This window comes from Squalius cephalus (assembly GCF_949319135.1).
Source record: "Squalius cephalus genome assembly, chromosome: 18".
Classification (NCBI taxonomy): Eukaryota; Metazoa; Chordata; class Actinopteri; order Cypriniformes; family Leuciscidae; genus Squalius; species Squalius cephalus.
In genome coordinates, this window is record NC_137139.1 from 3,686,241 (window position 1) to 3,707,282 (window position 21,042).

The 21,042-nt window shown below is 38.9% G+C and overlaps 1 protein-coding gene across 1 annotated transcript; it reads right to left on the reverse strand.

Moving 5' to 3' along the window:
* Positions 1–1,314: 1,314 nt before the first annotated feature.
* On the reverse strand, positions 1,315–18,349 carry syn2a (synapsin IIa). Its single transcript, XM_079850269.1, has 11 exons — positions 17,665–18,349; positions 13,811–13,868; positions 13,644–13,735; positions 8,168–8,324; positions 7,999–8,088; positions 7,827–7,889; positions 7,600–7,742; positions 7,430–7,504; positions 7,235–7,337; positions 6,924–7,061; positions 1,315–4,578 (listed from the first exon to the last, which is right to left on the reverse strand). The coding sequence occupies exons 1-11, from the start codon at positions 17,973–17,975 to the stop codon at positions 4,444–4,446; spliced, it is 1,365 nt and encodes a 454-aa protein (XP_079706395.1). The 5' UTR covers positions 17,976–18,349; the 3' UTR covers positions 1,315–4,443.
* Between the last annotated feature and the right edge of the window lie 2,693 nt (positions 18,350–21,042).

The following is a 21,042-nucleotide window of genomic DNA, read 5'->3' on the forward strand; positions in this document are numbered from 1 at the left end:
CCACTGATAACTGGCTAACGAGACTGGCGCTTTGACCCAATTTTTACAATTCGTGTGTGACTGTTTTTACAATGCAAGATGAATCTAATGCAACATGTTTTACATGTAAAATAGTATGTTATTACAACCTAGTTCTCTTGTTCAAAGTAGTTGTGTTGTTTAGAAACATTTTTAATAATTCATGTTCCATACCTGTCCGTTATATAGTTTTATAAAAGTAACCAAATTTCTAAATAAGTGATGAAAAGTAATGAGCTAAGCGCTTCAGTTTACCAGTGTTAATTCACTTGAAACTTCAGATCAAGTGGGACAATCCATGCGTTTTGAATTTGATTGGGAAAATAGCCATTTTGGCCACTTTAACCTTTTTATCTGGCATTGATAGAGTTTTCTGGCAATCCATACCGGTGTGATGTATCCCAGTCTTCAATCAGGAGGAGCTGGATGAAATACTCTGAGTGATATCAATCCACAATCTGACCTCTGACCTGTATCGCTGCCTGGATCATAATCATACACTGTTGGTTCGTTGGCCAGAGGAGAACTGGCCCCGACTGAGCCTGGCTTCTCCCAAGGGTTTTTCTCTATTCTGTGTCCTGATGGAGTTTGTGTTCTTGCTCAGCTGAGGACACCTAATATTCAACAGTATTGTTGATCTGACGGCACTGACACTATTATAAGACCTGAACTGAGCGGATGAAGACATCACTGTTTCTGCAGAGCTGCTGTACAGCCGAATTAAACTCATTACATATCTGATGAACTTTACACAGTTATTGAACCAAACTGAATCAACACTGAAGTGACTTCAGCTGAATAACAACAGTGTACTATTGTGTTTTTTTAGAGCTGCTGTACAGCTAATATTAACTCTGTTTGCATCATTGTATCATTTTCCTGTTATCATTGTAAAGCTGCTTCAAAATAATCTGTATTGTATAAAGTGCTATAAAGGTGAAGAGGTGACCGCATATAAATCAAAATTGATTACCATATGAAATGTGGAACCAATGAAGAGGAAACAACTGTGAAGCTTTGTGGGTGTTGATGGACCCGATCTACTCCATCTGTGTTTCGATCATCGTTCTGAATCTCATCCGTACGAAGTCTTTGACAAAAACGTGATTTTCTCAGTGTTTTGTTCAAAATGTTTCTTGATGAAACTTACCCACATTCAAGTGTTGATTTAAAAATAATGCATAAAGCTATAATTTTTATTTATTTATTTATTTATTTTAAAGCAGAATATGTATGTTTGACAGCTAGTGGTTGAAATGACTGACAACATGCAACAGGAACGAGCGCAGTTGACAATGGAAGGTGACGAGCCTTGATTCATCTGCGGTTTAATATGCCTCTGGTCATAGAGTTTTTCAGATGGATTCTGGGGCTTTTAGTCGGGTATAATCTGCGATCTCTGACCCGGTTTGTTTGCTGGCTTCCATACTCTGTGTTTTCCTCCAACTGGCGACCCGGGTGTGGGAATACTGGCACTGGGCGGAGTCACACAGACCACAACTAAAACACACGTTCCCACACGGAAATCACAGTTCCCAGTGGAATAACTGGCTGTAGCTGTAACGTAACTCCACACTGAGAGATACTGTCAGGACCCAGGTGTGTTTATTAAAGCAAACACAGGAAAGATACAGGAGTACCACAAGGTAAACTGCTGACCATACACAGGATTGAGGCAGAGCAAAAACACTGGGATGTACATCAACAGAAGGATCGCAGTCATGCAAGCTTCCAGGAAAATATTGTTCAGGGCTTCAGGTTAGTAACACATTGTACACAGAATTACCTTCATCAATGGGAGTAAATCACAAACAGAAACATTCTTCACATTTCCTTGAAGCGGGGTTAACATCAAACAGTCACTTAAAGTCACAGTCACAATCTTTCTCCACACGGGTCCATAGATGGGTAAATCCACAAATAAAGGTTACAAGCCGAGTTCCAAGAATCCATGAAATAGCAGCAGTCCAACAGGTAAGTAACATAGAGGCGAGTTCATGAGGATAGTGAAAGTCCTTTGAGAAGTTACGAGGCAGACAGTGGCCGTGTCCCGGTTCAGAGGCGGCATCCTTCCAAGGCCATGAAGCTCGGACTGAGCGTTGTTAAATGGGACGGTCTATTATTATTCATCTGAACAGTGTATATGCATTTTAAACACATCATGTTCTTTGTCCTTTAATTCAACAGCTCAGGCAAACTTAATCATATGACCCATTTCATCAGTCAGCTTCTTATTACACGTACACTACTTTCTTTGACCGCCCCCGCAAACCCGTAATTCATGTTTTTATGAATGTGTTCTAATACATATGAGAACTATTAGATTATCACCCATGGGTTGATCAGTTTAAACATTGACTGGACATACTAGAATCCAAACAGCATACCATTATTTCGACCCTATGGTTGTATTTTCACAACAATTGTAGATGACTGCATTTGTCAAAGTCAGCCATTCATCCCAAGTTACACTTTATTTTTAAGGTGTCTTTGTTACAGTTTAATTATACATTTAAGCACTAAGTAATAATTTAGAACAGAGTGATGACTGTGATGAAGATGAAGATGATGAGCAAGAACAGAGTCAGACTGTGACAATATGATCAAGGTTTGGCTTAGTTGCATGTAATTATGTAGAATACACGGTTACACTTTATTTTACAGTGTCGTTACAGTGTAATTATATATTTAAGTACTGAGTAATATTAATTAGGTGCATGCACTTACTATAGAGTTAGGGTAGGATTAGGGTTTGGTTGAGGGTTAGTTGCATGCAATTATGGATAATTAACTGTTAATCCTATTGTAAGTACATAATTACTTAATTAATTACTTACTTAGTAGTAGACGTTGTAATAACATGTAACAAAATGTAATTAACATGTAACTAAGTTATGGAACAGCCTGTACTTACAGATTGTAATTATGCACATGTAATAGGCAGCTACTGTTGCACATGTGTAACAAGCCGAGTCGGTTACATGAGTGTTACAGACTTGGTACAGTGTAATTATATAAGAAAGTACTTAGTACTACACAATGTAACACAAGTACTTAGGCTACTAAGGTCGGGAAAAGCCTTCAGTTACACATGGTAATTTTGTACGTTCTGTAGCATTACACATATGTAACATAAAATAAAGTGCATCAAGATTGTACTTAAGTGCACTTCATGTGTATCTACATACCTTATCCATCTTAATTAACCCACTAGTTCACAGCTTGAATACATGCAGTAGTTTCCTAATTACATTGTAATTACATAATATTACACAGGGATGAGCTACGTAAAATAAAGTGTATCAAGAATGTACTTAAGTGTACTTCATGTGTATCTATAAATCTTATCCATCTCGGCTTGTTACACATGTGTAACAGTAGCTGCCTATTACATGTGCGTAATTACAATCTGTAAGTACAGGCTGTTCCATAACTTAGTTACATGTTAATTACATTTTGTTACATGTTATTACAACGTCTACTACTAAGTAATTAATTAATTAAGTAATTACTCTGTAACACGGACACTGTAAAATAAAGTGTTACCTAAAAGGGTACCAAATACACATATTATGATAAGAACATGTATCTTGCAACAAGGATATTTTAAAATTAAGTGTTAACTTCTTTTCGTAAATTCAACAAAATGTGATAATTTTGTTACTTTAATTATTTTTATTTAGTGTTTTCGTTGACAATTTAGGGGTTTAGATCACAAATTTTGGTGACAGGGTTTGTGTATCTCATATGAAATGAATAGACATTAAAAATTATAGAGTGATCAGCGGTTGTTCAAATTATTATTTTTATTGCTTATTTATTTAATTTGCTATTCTGCAATATTGTTAACAAGAAACAAATTGTCCACATTTTTGCAACCTAAAAATGGCAGATGTCCAGTAATATGGCTTTCATACAATGTAGGAAATATATTTCACCATATTTTATAACACATTTACAATACTAGAGTGCAAGAATTATATCTATTATTTCAACAGTGATCACAAAAGAAAAACACACACCTCACCGTTCAACACACAATGACACACAATTTCGATCATGCAATTAAAGTATTAATTTACGTTTTATAGTCTCCTTTCTTTCACGTACACACACACACCCTTTGTCCACAATTTACTGAAACATAGACATAAGACAAGAAAAATAATATATATAAAGTACAATTGAAAGAGCACTAGGCACAATCTGCTGTATCACCACACACAACAACCCTGAAGAGAAAACCGCTTCACATAGAAACAAAAGCAACCGTCACAAGCGCACAACAGTGAGAGTTACACAGTACAGACTGAAATACAGATCAGGCCCAAACTAACTCTTTCTTACCCATTATTTGTTCACTTGCTTCTCAGGCCACTGTCTGAATGTTCGAACACAACCTGTCAGGAGTTCTTCATGGTTGTGTTAGTTTGCCTGCACTAACTTCGGTCCCACAGCAACACCGTTACAGTCAAGAATGTACTGCAAACAGCCTTGTGGAGGAGCTTTCTGCGGCGGGCCGTTCTTCACTTCAACCAGAGCGTCCTTTTCGACAGTAACCTGAAACACACACACACACACACACACACACACATCTGCTCATACATGTGACCTTCACAGCAGAGCATCCGAGCTGTCGACACGCTTGTTCTGCACTATAGAAAACATTTAACTTGCAAAATGTAAAGCTTGAACATAGATTTTATTTTATTTTAGTTGGAGGAGTCATTTATTATTTTATATAAGGGTGTTTCTGCAACTTCGGGCACTTTTAAGTCCCAGGAGTGAAATTTTAAATTTATGTTAAAATTTGTCATTTGATGTTTCATAAATATAAACGTAGTGTCAATACACACCTTGACATAAAAAATAATTAATAAATAATATGATTTAATGTAAAATTATGAAGCATTTATAGGTCCAAACACCATTTTTGCTCATGTCCCACACCCGTGGTTTCAAGTCAAGTCAAGTCATCTTCATTTATATAGCGCTTTTAACAACGTAGATTGTTTCAAAGCAGCTTCACAGAGATAAGCGTATAATTTAAGGTAACAGAGATTGTTCTGGCTTTACAGCAGAGTTAAGTTATTTTCCATCTAAAGTTAGTTTTGATTGATTTGATTCCGTCGCAACGATCATTTGTTATTAAATTAGGGGCCGCTAAGACGACACCATTCAATGTTGAGATACTTAAAATTAGCTCAATCTTTTACAATATGACATTATTTCAAATGGAATTGTTTAATATACAGATTCATTTACAGCATCTTAAAATTCTTTGTATTATTTACTGATCATTTTTATGATTTTTTTTTAACTAAATGTGCCTGTCCCGCACTTTTGAGTCCTTACCGCAACAATGAAAAAAAGCTTTTATTATGAAATGTTATCAAACACAAACAAGTCTAGTTTCTATGGAAACAGAAATTATCACTTGAGCACATTGCTGACAGACTGGGCCACCACACTATACCTCACTCACAAGATACCAAAAAAATAAGGTAAACATCATCTTTTCTGCTCTAGTATTTATTGTGCGTCCTTACCATTCAGCTTAATAATTGTGTATTTTGAATTACATTTTAAAAATAAATGTATATTACTGTTGAATTCATGTATATTAAGATGCTAAGAGTCAAAACTAATGTGGTAGGCCTTGCTAGCTGCCAATTAGCTAAAATATTAGCAAAAATGTCATTTCCGCAACATGCCTTTACCGCAGCAAATTTAGGTGTTGCGGTAAAGACCTTGTGTTGCGGTAGAGACAAATTCAAGGTTTACTGTATATTAAATTACAAATATTCAGTATATTATTAGTACTGAAGTATATATTAGTGTATATACTGTATATTAGTATATAAATAAACATGCCATTTTTTACATAAATTTTTTTATTTTGTCCTTACCGACACAAGATGTCATTACCGCAGCACTGCTCTATTTTCATTTTTTTTCACATTTTCATTTGCAAAAAAAATATTTTTACACTTAAGTTGAGATGATTAACACATTGAAATTGCAACATCTGTCATAAAAAGTTAATTATGTTATCTTTTGTGTGTATGGAAACAATTGACATCTAAGGTTACTGTAAATTTTTTACATGGCATAGAAAAAAACATGAAATTCCCTATTTTGTATATTATTTTTTAATATCAGTATTTACAAAACTGCATCAAATTTGAAAAAGCTATTTAAATATATTAATTTTTTTAATAGAAATTACTAATGAAAAATGTATAAAATGAACGTTATTGTAATGTTGCGGTAAGGACACTTTTTAAGAAGATGACCCGAAAAACATAAAAAATAAACATGTTCCAGATTAAAATCTTAATGACTACATTCTATTTTGTGTACATTTTTATATGTATTACAGACTGTGATGATTAAAATTGAAATTCATAGAGGTTGATTTTTTTTTAAATTGGGATAGTCAAAAGTGCCATAGTTGCAGAAACACCCATAAACAGAATACTCAAACATGTATGTAAACATACAGTTCAGAGTTCAAATTTCTTCTTCACTAATCATCATTCATTAACGTTTTTGAGATTTGTAAGGTAAATTTGAGGTAAAAGTGCCTCTCATTGCACCTTTTAGGTAATATATTTGACTATCAATGTAATATATTTGCCTCAGTAGGCTTTGAAAAACAATTGTGGAAAACTCTACATATTCTCTACATATACTCTACAACATTAAGTTGCTTTGGCATATTGAATTAAGTATTAGTCAGTTACCTATTATATGAACAAAATATTTTAGTTGTCAGAAACCGCAATTTGAGTTGGACAGAATTAATTGAGTTAACTGGAAAAAAAATGAGTAGAAAAGTTTTTTTTTTTTTTTTTTGTAAGTCAGCATGTTCTGTCTTTGCAGTGTGTTGTTTCATCATGTACCTGTTTTGGTTGAATAGCAGTTGGTCTTTTGGGATTTTGTGACATAACATGATTCATTTTGGCAATGACCATGTCTGCTATAAGCTGCTGGTCCTCGGCCTGATGGTCCCCCTCTAAAGGCATAGACGAACCCATTACCTACCCAAAAAAACACAGGGTGATTAACACATTACACACATTAGTGATACATGAAGAGTGAAACACAATGGTTGAAGATACAAACCTGCATAAACGCTCTACAATGTCTTTGTATATCACATCTATACAACTAGTGTGCAACTCCTCCAAGCCCTTTTAAGTGCAGCACATACCTCAGTAATGTAATCTTTTCCATCTTTTCCATGAATGGCTTTTACAGCACAAATTTCAAGGCCTCCAAATATTTCGCAGCAAGTGTCAACCCAAAGCTTATACCTGCAAGACAACGCAACACGCTTAGTCATGTTCAAGCATATTTGCTTACCTGCAGCAGATGCTGTAAAGCTTGCCATTGCTGTGTGTGTTACCTGTCTGTCATAGCCACCTGTTCCACCATGGCAGTGCCAGTGTTGGACTTCCAGTTACCTGACACCGACGTCCTCCTATGAAACGAGGAGCATTCTTCATCTGTCAAGAACAGCATTTAGCTGAATCTGAGATGTGTTCAGAAACTCTGCAGAATAGCATCTTTACTCACATGTAGGCTTTGTAATCATTTCCAATTTTCTGGATCCTGATGTCATACTTGGGTTCGATGAACGGTTCACACGTGCTGTATGTCTGAGTGACGGCCACCACACTCGCTATGTCCTGAAACTTGGTGTGGTTCTCCACTTTCACCTTAACAACACGTACGACTAGATTAGATGTTTAACTACATAATCACAAAGCTCTTCTTCTACAGTCATTGAGTTTCAGCGTTACCTTCCCCACACCAGAGTGAGCGTGCCCGATTTTCACCACAACGGGAAATGCCGGCATGGTCACCTGGTTTGTTTTCGCACAAACAGATGATTTATTCATTTAATTATGCAGATAATAGTAATTGATCAAATTGCTGAAGAAAAAAAAAACTGTTTATGAAACAATCTCTTACCATTTCTTTATAGTTGGGGTAGAACGTCTGTTCGATTAATGGAAATTTCTCCTGTCCGAGTTTCTTGAATGTGCTGATCAGACATGCAAACTGCAGATAGGTTCAGAGAGATGAGGTTGGAGATATCAGATATCAAACGCCATGTCAGATTGAACGTCCTCAAACTTACGGCCCAGGGTTTGTCACAGAGGTTGTAGATGGACTCCAGGGAGTTGATGCTGGGAATACCAGCGTACTGCAGTCCGATGATCAAGTTACGGAAGTCCTCGTTCTCCGCCATGCTGAAGGCATGTTGTCGGATCAGGACGAAGTCCGGCTTAAATGACCTGTGGGGGACACAGTACACAGACACAAGTAACTGTAGTTATACATGCATGTGATGGCCAGGATTTAAGCCACACAATTCTTATATATTCATCTTTGCATTTGATCAATAAATAAAAGGACATTACTATATTGGTTTGGTGCAGTCAGTGCACAGGCTTAGTTATTTGGCTTAAGGTTAAAACATTGAAACCAGTTAAAATTCCTCTTTGGCAAAAATGTGATTTATAAAAACATAGCTCAAATTGTTAAAGTTCATTTTGTAATGAAGATGACTAGAAATGTTTAGTACCTGGTGTGTTGTGGGAATGGACCAGCCTAGTGACAACGAGATTCAAACAGGAAGTTGATCTGTTTTATGGGAATTCTAAAGGAAATGAGACTGTACCAACTCTGATGTATTAGAGGGGATGTGGGGAAATGTCTTGATCAATGTGATTTTTGTTTAAATTTATCCATGGCACTACATTTAGTTAAATGTATTGGTCATTCCAAGGTTTGTGTTGTTATTGTTGTGAACATTTGTATGGTTTTGTTTCCCCTTTTTTGTTTTCGTGGTGCTGGCCACCTCCTATAAATCCAGTGTATGTTTTGTCTAGTGAAAGTTGTTACTTATTGTACCTTGTGAACGGTGGTGTTGAATTTTGTCCTCTGTTAGTTTGAGGCTCAAGCCCAATTATGTCCTTTTTTGAATACTGGATATTTCCTGTGATGTAATCTGAATGCAATACAATTTTTGGCCTTTTTCCTCTCTAATGAGGCACTTTTTATTTTGCGTAAGCAAGATTTAATAAACTGTCACAATTGAAGACCACTTTGCTCCCTGTTTTTTGGCGATGGACTCATTTTTTTTGTCGGGATTTGCTAAGGCTCATGGCAGATCCATCACAATGCAACGCTTGACATTTATAGTATGTCAGTTCTCCTAACATCCGTTCAGTGCCCCATCTGTCAGACTGACAGGTCAATCATGACCGTGATCAGGGTGTCCCTGCTGCACTATCCTCACACTCTTCCCCGTGAAGACTTTGGAAGCTGCACTCACAGGGCATTATTGTATTCACCGTTTTGCCGTTTACAGACTGAGCTGGTCCTGTAACAGCTGGTGCTGTAAATCCTGTTTTGCTTTTTTGCAAGAGTGGAAAACAGCCGTGCCAAGGCGAGTTTGTCCATTCTTATGAATAAGCATCCTAATTTTCAGATTTAATAATTTCATCATTTAGCAGACGCTTTTATCCAAAGTGACTTACAAATCAGGAGAGCAATAGAAGCAGTTAAACTAACAATAGGACAACAATATGCAAGTGCTGTGACCCTTCCCAGTTTAGTCTAACGCAGTACATGTAATTTAAAAAAAGAAGAACAGATAAAGAATAGTAGAGAAAGAAAAGAAAGTGTTAGTATTAATGGATCATGTGTTGCTGAAAGAGATGCATCTTCAGCTGTTTCTTGAAAATGGCTGCAGACTCAGCAGCTCGGGTTGAGCTCCACCAGCAGGGAACGGTCCAGGTGAAGGTCCGTGAAAGAGATTTTGTGCCTCTTTGAGATGATGGCACCACAAGGCAAAGTTCACTTGCAGAATGCAAGCTTCTGGATGGCACTTAAGTCTGGAATATAAAGGTACTGTATATAGGTATCAAAGGGAGCGAAGCCAGTGGTTGTTCTGTAGGAAAGCATCAGTGCCTTGAATTTGATGCTAGCGGCAACTGGCAACCAGTGCAGGTTAATGAGAGGAGTGATGTGTGCTCTCTTCGGCTCGTTAAAGACACTCTTGCTGCAGCATCTGGATCAGTTGCAGAGGTTTGACAGTACATGCTGGAAGACCAGCCAAGAGAGCATTACAATAGTCCAGTCTGGATAGAACAAGCGCTTGAACGAGGAGTTGTGTAGCTCTGATAGGAAGGGTCTAATCTTCCTAATGTTGTATAAGGCAAATCTGCAGGACCAGGCAGTTCTAGCAATGTGGACTGTGAAGTTTAACTGATCATCAATCACAACTTCAAAGATACGACGCGATTTGTATCATAAACAGAACAATAAGAGTTATTTGCATTGAGAAAAGTATCCAACATTGTATTTGTTCTATTTTCCCTACTTGTGGTGTCAGGAAACAAGGACTCGTGCTTCTCGCCTCAGCACAGAGAGGAGGCAGCTGAGCAGCTGGGGAGACATCATGGACGACTGGGGGGAGACACCCACACTGGCTTATGTCCTCCTGGCTTCTTGATGAGGATGAAGATGAGGAGGAAGCCATCCTCCCATCTACTTAATCTCATCCACCAAGCTACCAGAGCGGAGATCTTCCCCTGGACCTCAGGGAAGTCTGCCGCAAAACTTTCCATTGTCTTGCCCTCTCAACAGGTGGGCCAAGGGGTGAACAGGGGTCTCTGTGATGGTAAGTGCCTGCCATCACGCCTCATACTGGATAGACAATTCCCTCCAGCAGTCCTGTCATGTTTTGTGGACCATATTCCCACCATGTGCTTGTTAAAGGGGTGGTTTAATGCCCTTTTCACAAGATGTAAAATAAGTCTCTGATGTCCCCAGAGTGTGTGTGTGTGAAGTTTTAGCTCAAAATTATTATGTTATATTATATTATTATATTATTATATTTTTTATAGCATGTTATGTTAAAATTGTCACTTTTTGAGGGTGGGCAAAAATGCACCATTTTTGTCTGTCCCTTTAAATGCAAATGAGCTGCTGCTCCCGGCACAGGGGGCGGAGCTTCAAGAGCTTGTGTGTGTGTGTGTGTGTGTGTGTGTGTGTGTGTGTGTGTTAGCAGCTCTGATTACCTCACACAGACATGCACTGAACATTTCAAAAACTTTTAGAGAGACTCAAGAAGAAGTGACAATATGTAGAAGCAACAGGACATTTCTGAATGGTTAGTTGATGAATTTATGAAGCTGATGTCGAGTTAACCATCTTCTGGTCATTGATTAGCATATTCTGTCATGATAATCTATAAAGCGTGTTTATGGGTTTATGTAAATTCTAGGGTTGGTGATGTCACTAACCCATGAAGAATCTCATTGTAGTCTCTACCAGCCGTTTGTTGTAGTCCTTAAAAAGCGATTTCTGTCAAAGCAAATATCTCCCTTTGCTTTGAACTTTGAGCGTCGTAACTTTGCAGATGTTGTTTATGTTTAAACAGCAACATTACACACTAACTAAAGTTAGAAAAGTGAAATCATAATCAACCACCCCTTTAAGGGTTTTGTACAGCTGGATATCCCAGATATGGGGGAACGGGAGCTAGACCTCATCAGCCTGTTCGCGTGAACCTCACATCACAGTACAACGAGGGCTACCCAGATTACTGCCCTCACCACCTCATCATGTCACAGTCTAAACGGCTCAAGGTAAGGTAACAGTCCCACGCCACAGATGCAGCAAATCAACCCTGCCGATCTCCTGGGTGAGAAACACAGGCTTCATAGGGCCGAGACCTGTTCACCACAGGGGGACAAGAGCCGCACCAAGGGTCTTCAGCTCCAGCTCTCAGAGTTCAGCGTATGGAGTCGTTGCGCTCAGTCCCTCTCGGTCTGAGGTTAATGGTGTTGATGGTTCTCATTTCCCTGGGGCTGTTGAGAACGAGAGCATTTCAGCACTCGACGGAGAATCAGAGTCTTGGACACTGGCTCAGCCGCAGAGAGATTATCCGAGAGGAGCGTGTGAAGCTGGAGAGCCCACACTTCTGCTAGAGAAGGGACCTAATGAGGTCTTATCCCTCTAGAAGAGGTAGTATTGAATGCATCACTCATGGGCTTGGAGTGCTGTTCAACAGCAGAACGGTGTGAGGGGTTTCAGTCTTAGCCTATATAAACAAGGCAAGGGGTGGTCAATCTCCACCGCTTCACAGTCTGGCGAAGAGACTGAATGTGTGGAGCAACAAAAGCACATAGAACAACTCATTATAATCAGTGATGATGTCTATACTGGACGCAGTGCGACATGACAAACTGATGACCTTTCTCACGTACTCCAAGCGCTCGCACTACTTCTGACACGAAGAACAAATGGATTTGCAACAGTCGCTTGGTCGCATCCAGCATCGACAGCCTCAAGCGATAACTGTCACGTCCGGTGTTATTCTCTCACAGATAGAGCAACATTGAGACCAAATAACACTCGATCAGAGATATTCTCTCTCACAGACAATGTCGTTACCTTTTTCATTACAGCGATTTCTGCCTGATTGAACTCCCGTTGCTCGTGTTTCCCGCTATCCTGATTAGTATGAGTAGAATTGAGTAGAATGGTGCAGTTCCATGACTGGATTTATTAAAAACAAACACCGTTTCAGAGATCCAGACAGGCCAGATTGGATGGGGAAATTGCTTTATGCTTCCTGCAGGAACTATAGGATGAACGCAGGGCCACGAGGCTGGATTTGGGAACAACAACGGTTTGTGAAGGCTACACGTCAGCTAAATCCTGTTAGTAACTCATCGTCTTGAGATTGCTTCTATTAGTGCTGAACCATTAGAGAGCATTGTCTTAAAGCATCTTTCTCTGAAGACAGCGTTACTGCTTGTCTGCTATGGCAAAGCAACTGAAGTGAATTACGGGCTTTGTACAATCTTCTTGTATGTAGTTTGCATTGGGCGGATTAAAAGTTATGCTTAAATCCAGTCCAGCTTTTGTTCTTAAAGTCAGTGAAACAGCAGGGACCGCCTGATGTGGAGCTATTGCTGTTTTCCCACCGTAGAAAGTCCCCTTAGAATTGGACTTTTGGAATTGAAGAATTGGGCAATTTTAGAATTGGACGTTTATATCTCTCAATTCTGAGAAAGATGTCAGCTGGCCATCACATTACAGACTGGAGACGTACTGAAACCACTCCCTGCTCTTTCAGTGGTCTGTGTGGGAGCGGTGCATGATAGGGCACACTACACACTCTCTAACACAGCTCATTTTCATGTTTTCATTAAATATGTATGATAATCTATACTCATATAATGTCTCATAGTAATTTTAGACAGTGTTCTGGATATGTGTCTGAAGATTTGTGTGAATTCATGGGCCGTTTGAGTAAACAGAAGCATTGTCTTGGTGACAACAAGCCACTCAAATCAATATGAATGGCCTTTTATTATAATTGTCCTTTATTACATCCCAGGATAATGATACAGCTTTCATGTGTGACACATCAAACCAGTTCTCTCTGAGCGGGTTGATGACTGTTATTGTACACACAGTAGCACATTAGATTATAGAAACTGATGTTTTTAGATAATATTCAACAGTTATTGCACATTATCTCAGTTATTGCAGTACAATATGAACCGCTTGAGGTGATTTATAAACAAGTTTACCTGACAATCTTGTTTTCATTCTGCCAAACCTGCACAGCCACGTTACATGATCCATTAGCATGAGCCACAACACTGATGTCACCAAACTCGGCCTGAAAAACAAAAGAAAGGAGGGAATAAATAAGAATACTTTGATTTGATTTGTCTTTTGACTTTTATAAACTCACCTGTTCAACTTTAATGTCATAATCTCCATGCAGTTTTTTTCCTCTAAAGAGTTTGGCCCTGTAGAAAAGGGAATAAAAAAGATGATTTAAAAAGTGATAAAATATGCACTTAAAATATGTTTCCATTGTGTCTGATTTGATTGTTCTGTTCAGAGAATTATCTAAAAGGAGAAGTTTAGGTCAAAGTAAATTGTATCATGCAAAAAATCGCAGGAGTTATTGGCATTTCACTAGCAAATAAGAAAAATGAACACGGGACAAAAGACACACAGTACTGTTTCAAATACTTCAGCTAAAATAATATGTCTAAGTTAACACTTGATCAAAATAATCACTTTAGCAAAGTTTGTACTATTTCTGTTTACTTTGAAATAATAATTTATTTTTCATTAAAATGTCATTTTATACTGTCATTAAAATGTTAATAAAATATATTTTAAAAATACATAGAAACAAAATTATTTAAACAAAGTACAGATTCTGAAAGGAGGTCCCATAATAATTTAATATAGATTTACAGTAGTAACAATAAACATGACATTTTATTATAGGATACGATTAATATGATATTTTTTGATGGTTTCATTATAAATATGGTGATTATCTCTAAGGTGGACACAACTTAATATATGATATTTACCATCTGTCTGTTTCTCATCATGTTAATTATTGTGCCTTTCGCCCCAAATACCATACTTTACACATTCGTCTGTTATTGAAAAATATAGTCAAAATATATTCAATAATTTTATCGATTCTCATTTTCTGCAAAAATATACAACATTTAAAAAAAAAACATTAAATATTAGATCAAATTAGCACAGATTGTACTTTGCGCTGCTGTCTGAAATCACATCACGGATCAGACTAATTTCCACGTGCATCTTGCAAAGCGGATGTTTCGGAAAGTTTGTGTGCCATCTTGTGGTTTAGAGAAAAGAAAAAGAAAAAAAAAAGGCGCCTTTTACCCCGTTTGTACCCTGTACTGTATCAGGCTCATAGTCAAAACTTCATACAGCGGATAAGACACACTGGTTTGAACACGATGCTTGCCACTTCTCTTTGCTGTAATTGATGCAGGACCGGCTACATAATAAATGTTTATGATGTTATCATAAAATCAGTCATTGGTCAACACAGCACAAAATATAAAAGTGACTCACTGGTACACCTCAGAAAGCATATGTAGTTGAAGTGTTGCGTTCAGAGCATATGGCGGAGTGTGTGACGGTAGTATTCTTGCCCTGCATGTTGGCATGAGGATGATGGCATGTTGTGCGGCGGGCTAGTTATCATGGGGACCAACATTTATGCTATATCTTTCACCGATAATATTCCACCTGCGATAATACAGGAATTCCTCGATTACGCTGTTTTCACTTTATCGTAAGATAGACCATTGATCATTGCATTTATTTTCAGTGACAAAATAAGTCACTGTATATGTTGAAATGTATGTCAGTTATAAAACAGGTCAATGTCTCTGTTTTACAGTGCCAACATTGCAGCCAAACTGGATGTAGACTGCTGATCTACTTGCATCTCAGTAACACAACGCTATAATTCAGAGCAGTGAGTTTCAACCCCTCGCTAGTAATTACACACGTCATGAAGAGCACTAACTGCAGACTGCTTCTCCTGACGGACACTGAGGCAGAGCCAGGCTAAAACCCCACACAGATCTTCACTGCTGTTCCACCTTCAAACTAAAAACTTCAGTTCCTCATATGAAGTCAAAAATACTATTTATGCGCAGTAAAAGGTAAGTTGAGTAAAAGCAGTAGTATAGTTATATAGCATACAACACCATAGTTTCATAGGGCTAGTATAGGTAGAATTATTAATTCTGAAAGCTGAAAGGTTTGGGCCATATCCCAATACAAAAGAAAGCATTTTAACGTTGAATCTGACAACGAATCAATATGTCAAATGTCAAACACAATTTGTTCACTTACAGCACTTGTGTAAGGGTAAACTGAGCCAAGGAACCCTAGACAAATAAATAACAACCAGTGGAAGATTTTAATTTCTTAAACATTGAATTTCTTACGAGAACACTCTGCTCCAGAAGATAAATCACTGGAGGCCTTAAAGAGCACTACAGCACTACAGCACCCGAGCTGGAAGACGTCAAATGATGGGCAGTGTGTGCGGGGATTGTATTTCCCCTGGCTGTGGACGGCTCCAGAACATTAGTCCTATAATAGATCCAACGCTGAGTGTGTGTCTTCATCTGTGGAGAGCATGATCTTTACATTGGGAAATGACCGATGAATCTGCTCTTGTAGATAAAGGTATTGTACTAAAAGACAGGTACAGTGGATGACATACTTCATATGCTCCAGGAAACACAATAAACCGTATACAGCTATAGTGAAGATTTCAGCGTATTATGGTCTTTAAATTAAAACTGTAGTCCAGTCACAGCAGACCTCCGTCAGGCAGGGTTATCGCTGTTCACTGACACACATTCACACCTGTGGTCACTCCGGGTATCACTGACCCATTTCATCTCAAATTATTCCCAATCCCAACTAAGCACATGTATTTCGCTCAATGAAATGAAATTATGAAATGAAATTAGCAGTTCATTTCCTGAAAAGAGCTCAGCTGTTTAATAAGCCCCAACACAAAGCTACAAACAATAAAGTAACATAATACTAAAAAAGAAAAGTAAAAAGGAGAAGCAAACACTTTTTTCACTTAATGTAACAACAATAATCTATAATTGGGAATTAATTAGTTACCTTAATATCTAAGTGAAAAGGCTGTGCTTTTCCACTTGTGATCACTACATGAATGCATGATTTAAATGAGCAAGAACCATTTTATCAATATATTAATGACAAACCCTTTAAACATGACATGTATTATAGGTTATTACATGTCTCTTTTTTGAGCTTTGACTCAAACAGGAATTAAACATGTGGTCATGTAAATTGGTCATGTAAAACACATGGTCATGTGATTCTTTACACCAACCATGAAAAGAGTATATGTGGTGTGTTTGTTTGTCACTGAACACCTTCTCTGAAGCTTTGACACAGAAATCATCATCCAACCACACCAATCAACAGCCTAGCCTTTTCTGCTCGACTGAACAACATCTGACCATCGCCTCTGCATGTGTACGAATACAGAACTGAATAATTAGCATGAATTCACTCAGATTCACATTAATCGTTTGAAGAAATGGCAGGGAATTGTGGATAAATAAGATATGAAAGAGTATGCATGTCACCTGATTTCTCTAAACACTGGAGATGCTCCAGATTTGCTCCAGATATTTCCAGTTTCTCAGATTCACCCATACTCGTTTACTTTTATTTATATAGCACAATAAAAGCAACAGTAGTTGGCCATTGTGCTGTACAAGAGGATAAATATAATAATAATAAAAAGACCACAACACAAATGATGAAGGGAGTTTACCTCAAAAATATCAATCAGAAATATTCAACATTAAAAATCGAGGACAGTTGTAAGCCTGTAAAAAGAGGAAAGTCTTATGGATAGTGGAAGACAATTCAACAATTTTGGACCAACAATAGAAAAAGCATGAGTATTTAATAATAAATATATGTGTAGCCTATTTAATAATAATATATAATCACATTGTTTTAGACATGTCGTCTTGTCTCAGTGTTAACCCCATGCTCACACTAGAGATTAAGTTGAACAGAATCAAACACACTTTAGGCACGTTTATCAGAGAGACCTATAGGATTTATGCAGTGATGGCGTTGCCTTTTCCCAGTCAATACCAGCAATGAAACGTGCATTTACTATATTCCCCACCAATCAACATAATGATTGAGCTCAGCACCAAATAAATAACGAGCAAAACCTCTTACCAGTCGTGCTGGGCTCCGTCGATGACCAGCAGGATCCTGAGGCTCCTGGCCGGCGTGGACACGGCCGTCTGCTCCACCAGCCCCGCCGAGGCGGCCGTCTGCTTCACCACACTGCTGATGGAGCTGAAGAAGCCCGACGCCTGCGCTGGGACGGCTCTCCTGTCCGGGCCCGGGGACCCCGGAGCGGGGGCTGAGGCTGGTCCCGGCGGGGGGGGCTGAGGGGGATCTGGTTTCTGCAGGTCGGACATGTAGCCATTCGGCAGGTTGGAGATGAAGGTGCTGTCCGACAGACGGCGGCGCAGGTAGTTCATGACTGAGGCTAGAGGAGCAGTGCTGGTCCAGGAATAGATTCACAGGGTTTATCCCACAGGAGAGAGACGGCTCAGAGCTGGGATGCTGGGATGCTCCTCGAGTCGCAGTGTTTCCTCCCCTCCCTGCTTTACCCACCTCTGAAGTCACACACGCAAGCAGCCAATCAGACGCTTGCTGCATCCCTGCATGAGATGCTGTGCCTCCCTCCCCTCCCCCACGCCTGATCGCATCTCCGCCACAGAAGGCTTCCTGCAGTACAGTCAGACTGGCACGAGCTTCCCCTCATCGCAGTGCTGTTTTACTCGAAGCTTCACCTGAAGAGATGGTCATGTTTCATGAGCTGTCACGCCACGCTCTTACTGATTTACTGCATGCTTTATCGCAGATTAACCTTCATTCTTAAAAAAGATAAGACATTGCAGTATCTTTGAACTATTTATTTATCTTCTTATGAACATGCAGTATGACATTCATTTATTATTAACCGATATGCAATCTTGACACAAATAAAAATTCTCCTGTTTTAATGCTTTATTGTGTATTTTCAATTTATCGTGTCATTATGCATCATTTTTAATGCATGCAAATTTGGTGTTTTGGTCAATCCGATTACAAGTGGTCAAGAGAGATAAATGACCATGTATACGTGGTGTTTAAATGCCTGTCAGTGTTCACTCGCGACTGGATTTCTTTGAAGGCAGGGTGTCTGACTGAGTCTCTACATCAGCAGGAGAAGCAGAGGCTGTACACACAAATCATGTCTACAGTCTCACAATTATACATCATAGCAAGTTTCTTTTGAACTGAATCTGAGCTGAGGCACTATTCGGCACTGTCAATCAAATTTCATCTTTATTTTCATCTTCAGATGCTACATGTTTTTGGCATGTTTTTCCACACCACTATACCACATCAGTTGCGTTGGTCCAGGCTGGTTTCTTCTGGTTAGAGCTGGGCTCGTGCTGGTCTAGAGGTGCAATAAGAGGACAGTTTTGTTCTGCTGCTTTTAAGATGAATGTGGAAGTCAGTAAGAATCACTAAGAATGCACTGAAAACTAAAAAAACAATCAGAAATGATTTGCATTACATGCCATTGTTTTTTTGTTTTTTTTCTTTAAAATCAAAATTGTTTATTAATTTGTGGAGTTACTTTATGTACATATAAATTAAGGCATGTTGCGGATTTACTTTTTGTACAAAAAAGATAATTATTTTTTTAATTTGTAGTGTCTTCGTATATCTTGTAGTATTTTCTTTTTACATTATGTGCAACTTTATCGTCATTAACATGATCCTATTACCTTCACATTATCCCATTACATAACTTTATCCATTTCACCTACGAATATACACCCACAGTTACCAGTAAAGCAGCTTTAACTACTGAACTGAAACTGATTAAACAATTTTTCATCATAAGTTTATCATAAGCAAAAGGAGAAAGAAGGTATAAGCACAAGATAACTGGCAAGCAACATAATATAAAGCAGGGGTTTTCAAAGTCAAAGACAGTGGGCCTCTCTTCTAACACAATATACACAATGACACCCCCCTGTATGAATTACGAATGCACAGATTCTTAATAAAACTATGAAATATATATTTAGTCAAGAGCAGTGAATGATGTTCCTCTCATTTGTGTTTGTTTGACTAACATTAACGACAGGCTGCACAAGGGCCCCATAGCAGGCTAAATGAGAGATAGCAACTTTAAAGGTTTATCCGGCAAGACAGGCTCGGGTCTAGGAGCCGTAGCCGCGGGGCATGACACCTCAAGGAAACAAACAGAAGTTGGGGACTGGCTAAGACAATATCCGTGCCTGAAGAGCAGGGACGTCCAAGTTATAAAACCTGGCAAAGGTGGACGGCTATAGGACCAGCCTCACAGATGTCAGCGATGGACACCCCGCTAGACCAAGCCCAAGAGAAGGCCATTCCCCTGGTGGAGTGGACCCTCACCCCATAGGGCATTGCAAGCCCAAGGACTGATCAGCGCTATAGCATCCACTACTCATTGAGAAAGTCTCTGCTTTGTAACTGGCGGCCCCTTTGAAGCACACAAATGACTGACTGCCAGAACTGGCTAGAGCGCACAATGCACACCCTAATGGCCCGGACTGGGCAGAGTGGGTGCGGCGCCTGCTCACCCTCAGTGGAAGCGAGAGCAGAGAGCGGTATGACCTGAAGTGCGTGGAGAGCAACTTAGGCACGTAGCCTCTTCTTGGTCTAAGGATGACTTTTCTGTCATTAGGCCCAAACTCGAGGCAAGATGCGTCCACTGAGAGAGCATGCAAGTCGCCAACTCGCTTGACTGATGCCAAAGCTAGCAGAAGGCGGTTTTTGAGCTGCTCAAACGGGGAAACTCTAAGATCCCTCAGTAATGTGGACAGGTCCCAGGCTTATTAGCTTATTTTGTTGTAAAAAGCTTGACAGTGTGGTTCACCCTGGTTCCCTCGACAAAAACCCAATAGGATTTTCCCATAGGCTTTTGGATTATCGCTAAAAACAAAGGGTTTATAAAGTTTATACTTGCACATTTTGTCCATCAAGATAATTATCACAGATGAACACAACTTTTGTGAATTTTGAAGCCTAAATGCAGTCGCCAGAATTAAAAAGCTAAAGGTAGGCTACAAGCGAACCACACGGTCCCACGACTTCAACGTCACCACCACTAGCTTCCAACAACTCTTTCAGTTTTTATCTAAAAACATTTTCCCAGAAAGTTTGTGTTAGAATTGTTTAGAAGAGCACAGTTATAAACGTAACAATGCTGTAAAAGCGGACTGAGTTTACCAGTTCGGCGTGATGATGTTTAATCTCCTCGACAGCCTCTGTAGTCCCATTTAGCCTAAGACACGTACAGCTTCAAAAAATCACGCGAGGGGTAATATTGATGTATTTTATGTCATAGAATAAAACGTGAAAGTGACTTCGGGACATTGGAAATGGAAGGGCTAAAATGCTAAACTCGCTTCTGCTTTATGGTCTACAAAGTGATGTCATACCTGCACCACTCTAGACCTTGTGCGATAGAGACACAAGTGCGCAGCCGTCTTTAAAATA

Bases quoted from the DNA above. Each gene is read 5' to 3' on its own strand.
- syn2a (XM_079850269.1), bottom strand. From the start codon at position 17,975: ATGAACTACCTGCGCCGCCGTCTGTCGGACAGCACCTTCATCTCCAAC. The intron at 8,325-13,643 runs GTAAACTTGTTT...TGTCCCCCACAG, and splicing joins AATGAAAACAAGATTGTCAG to GTCATTTAAGCCGGACTTCG. The intron at 7,062-7,234 runs GTATGTGCTGCA...TTTTTTGGGTAG, and splicing joins GAAAAGATTACATTACTGAG to GTAATGGGTTCGTCTATGCC.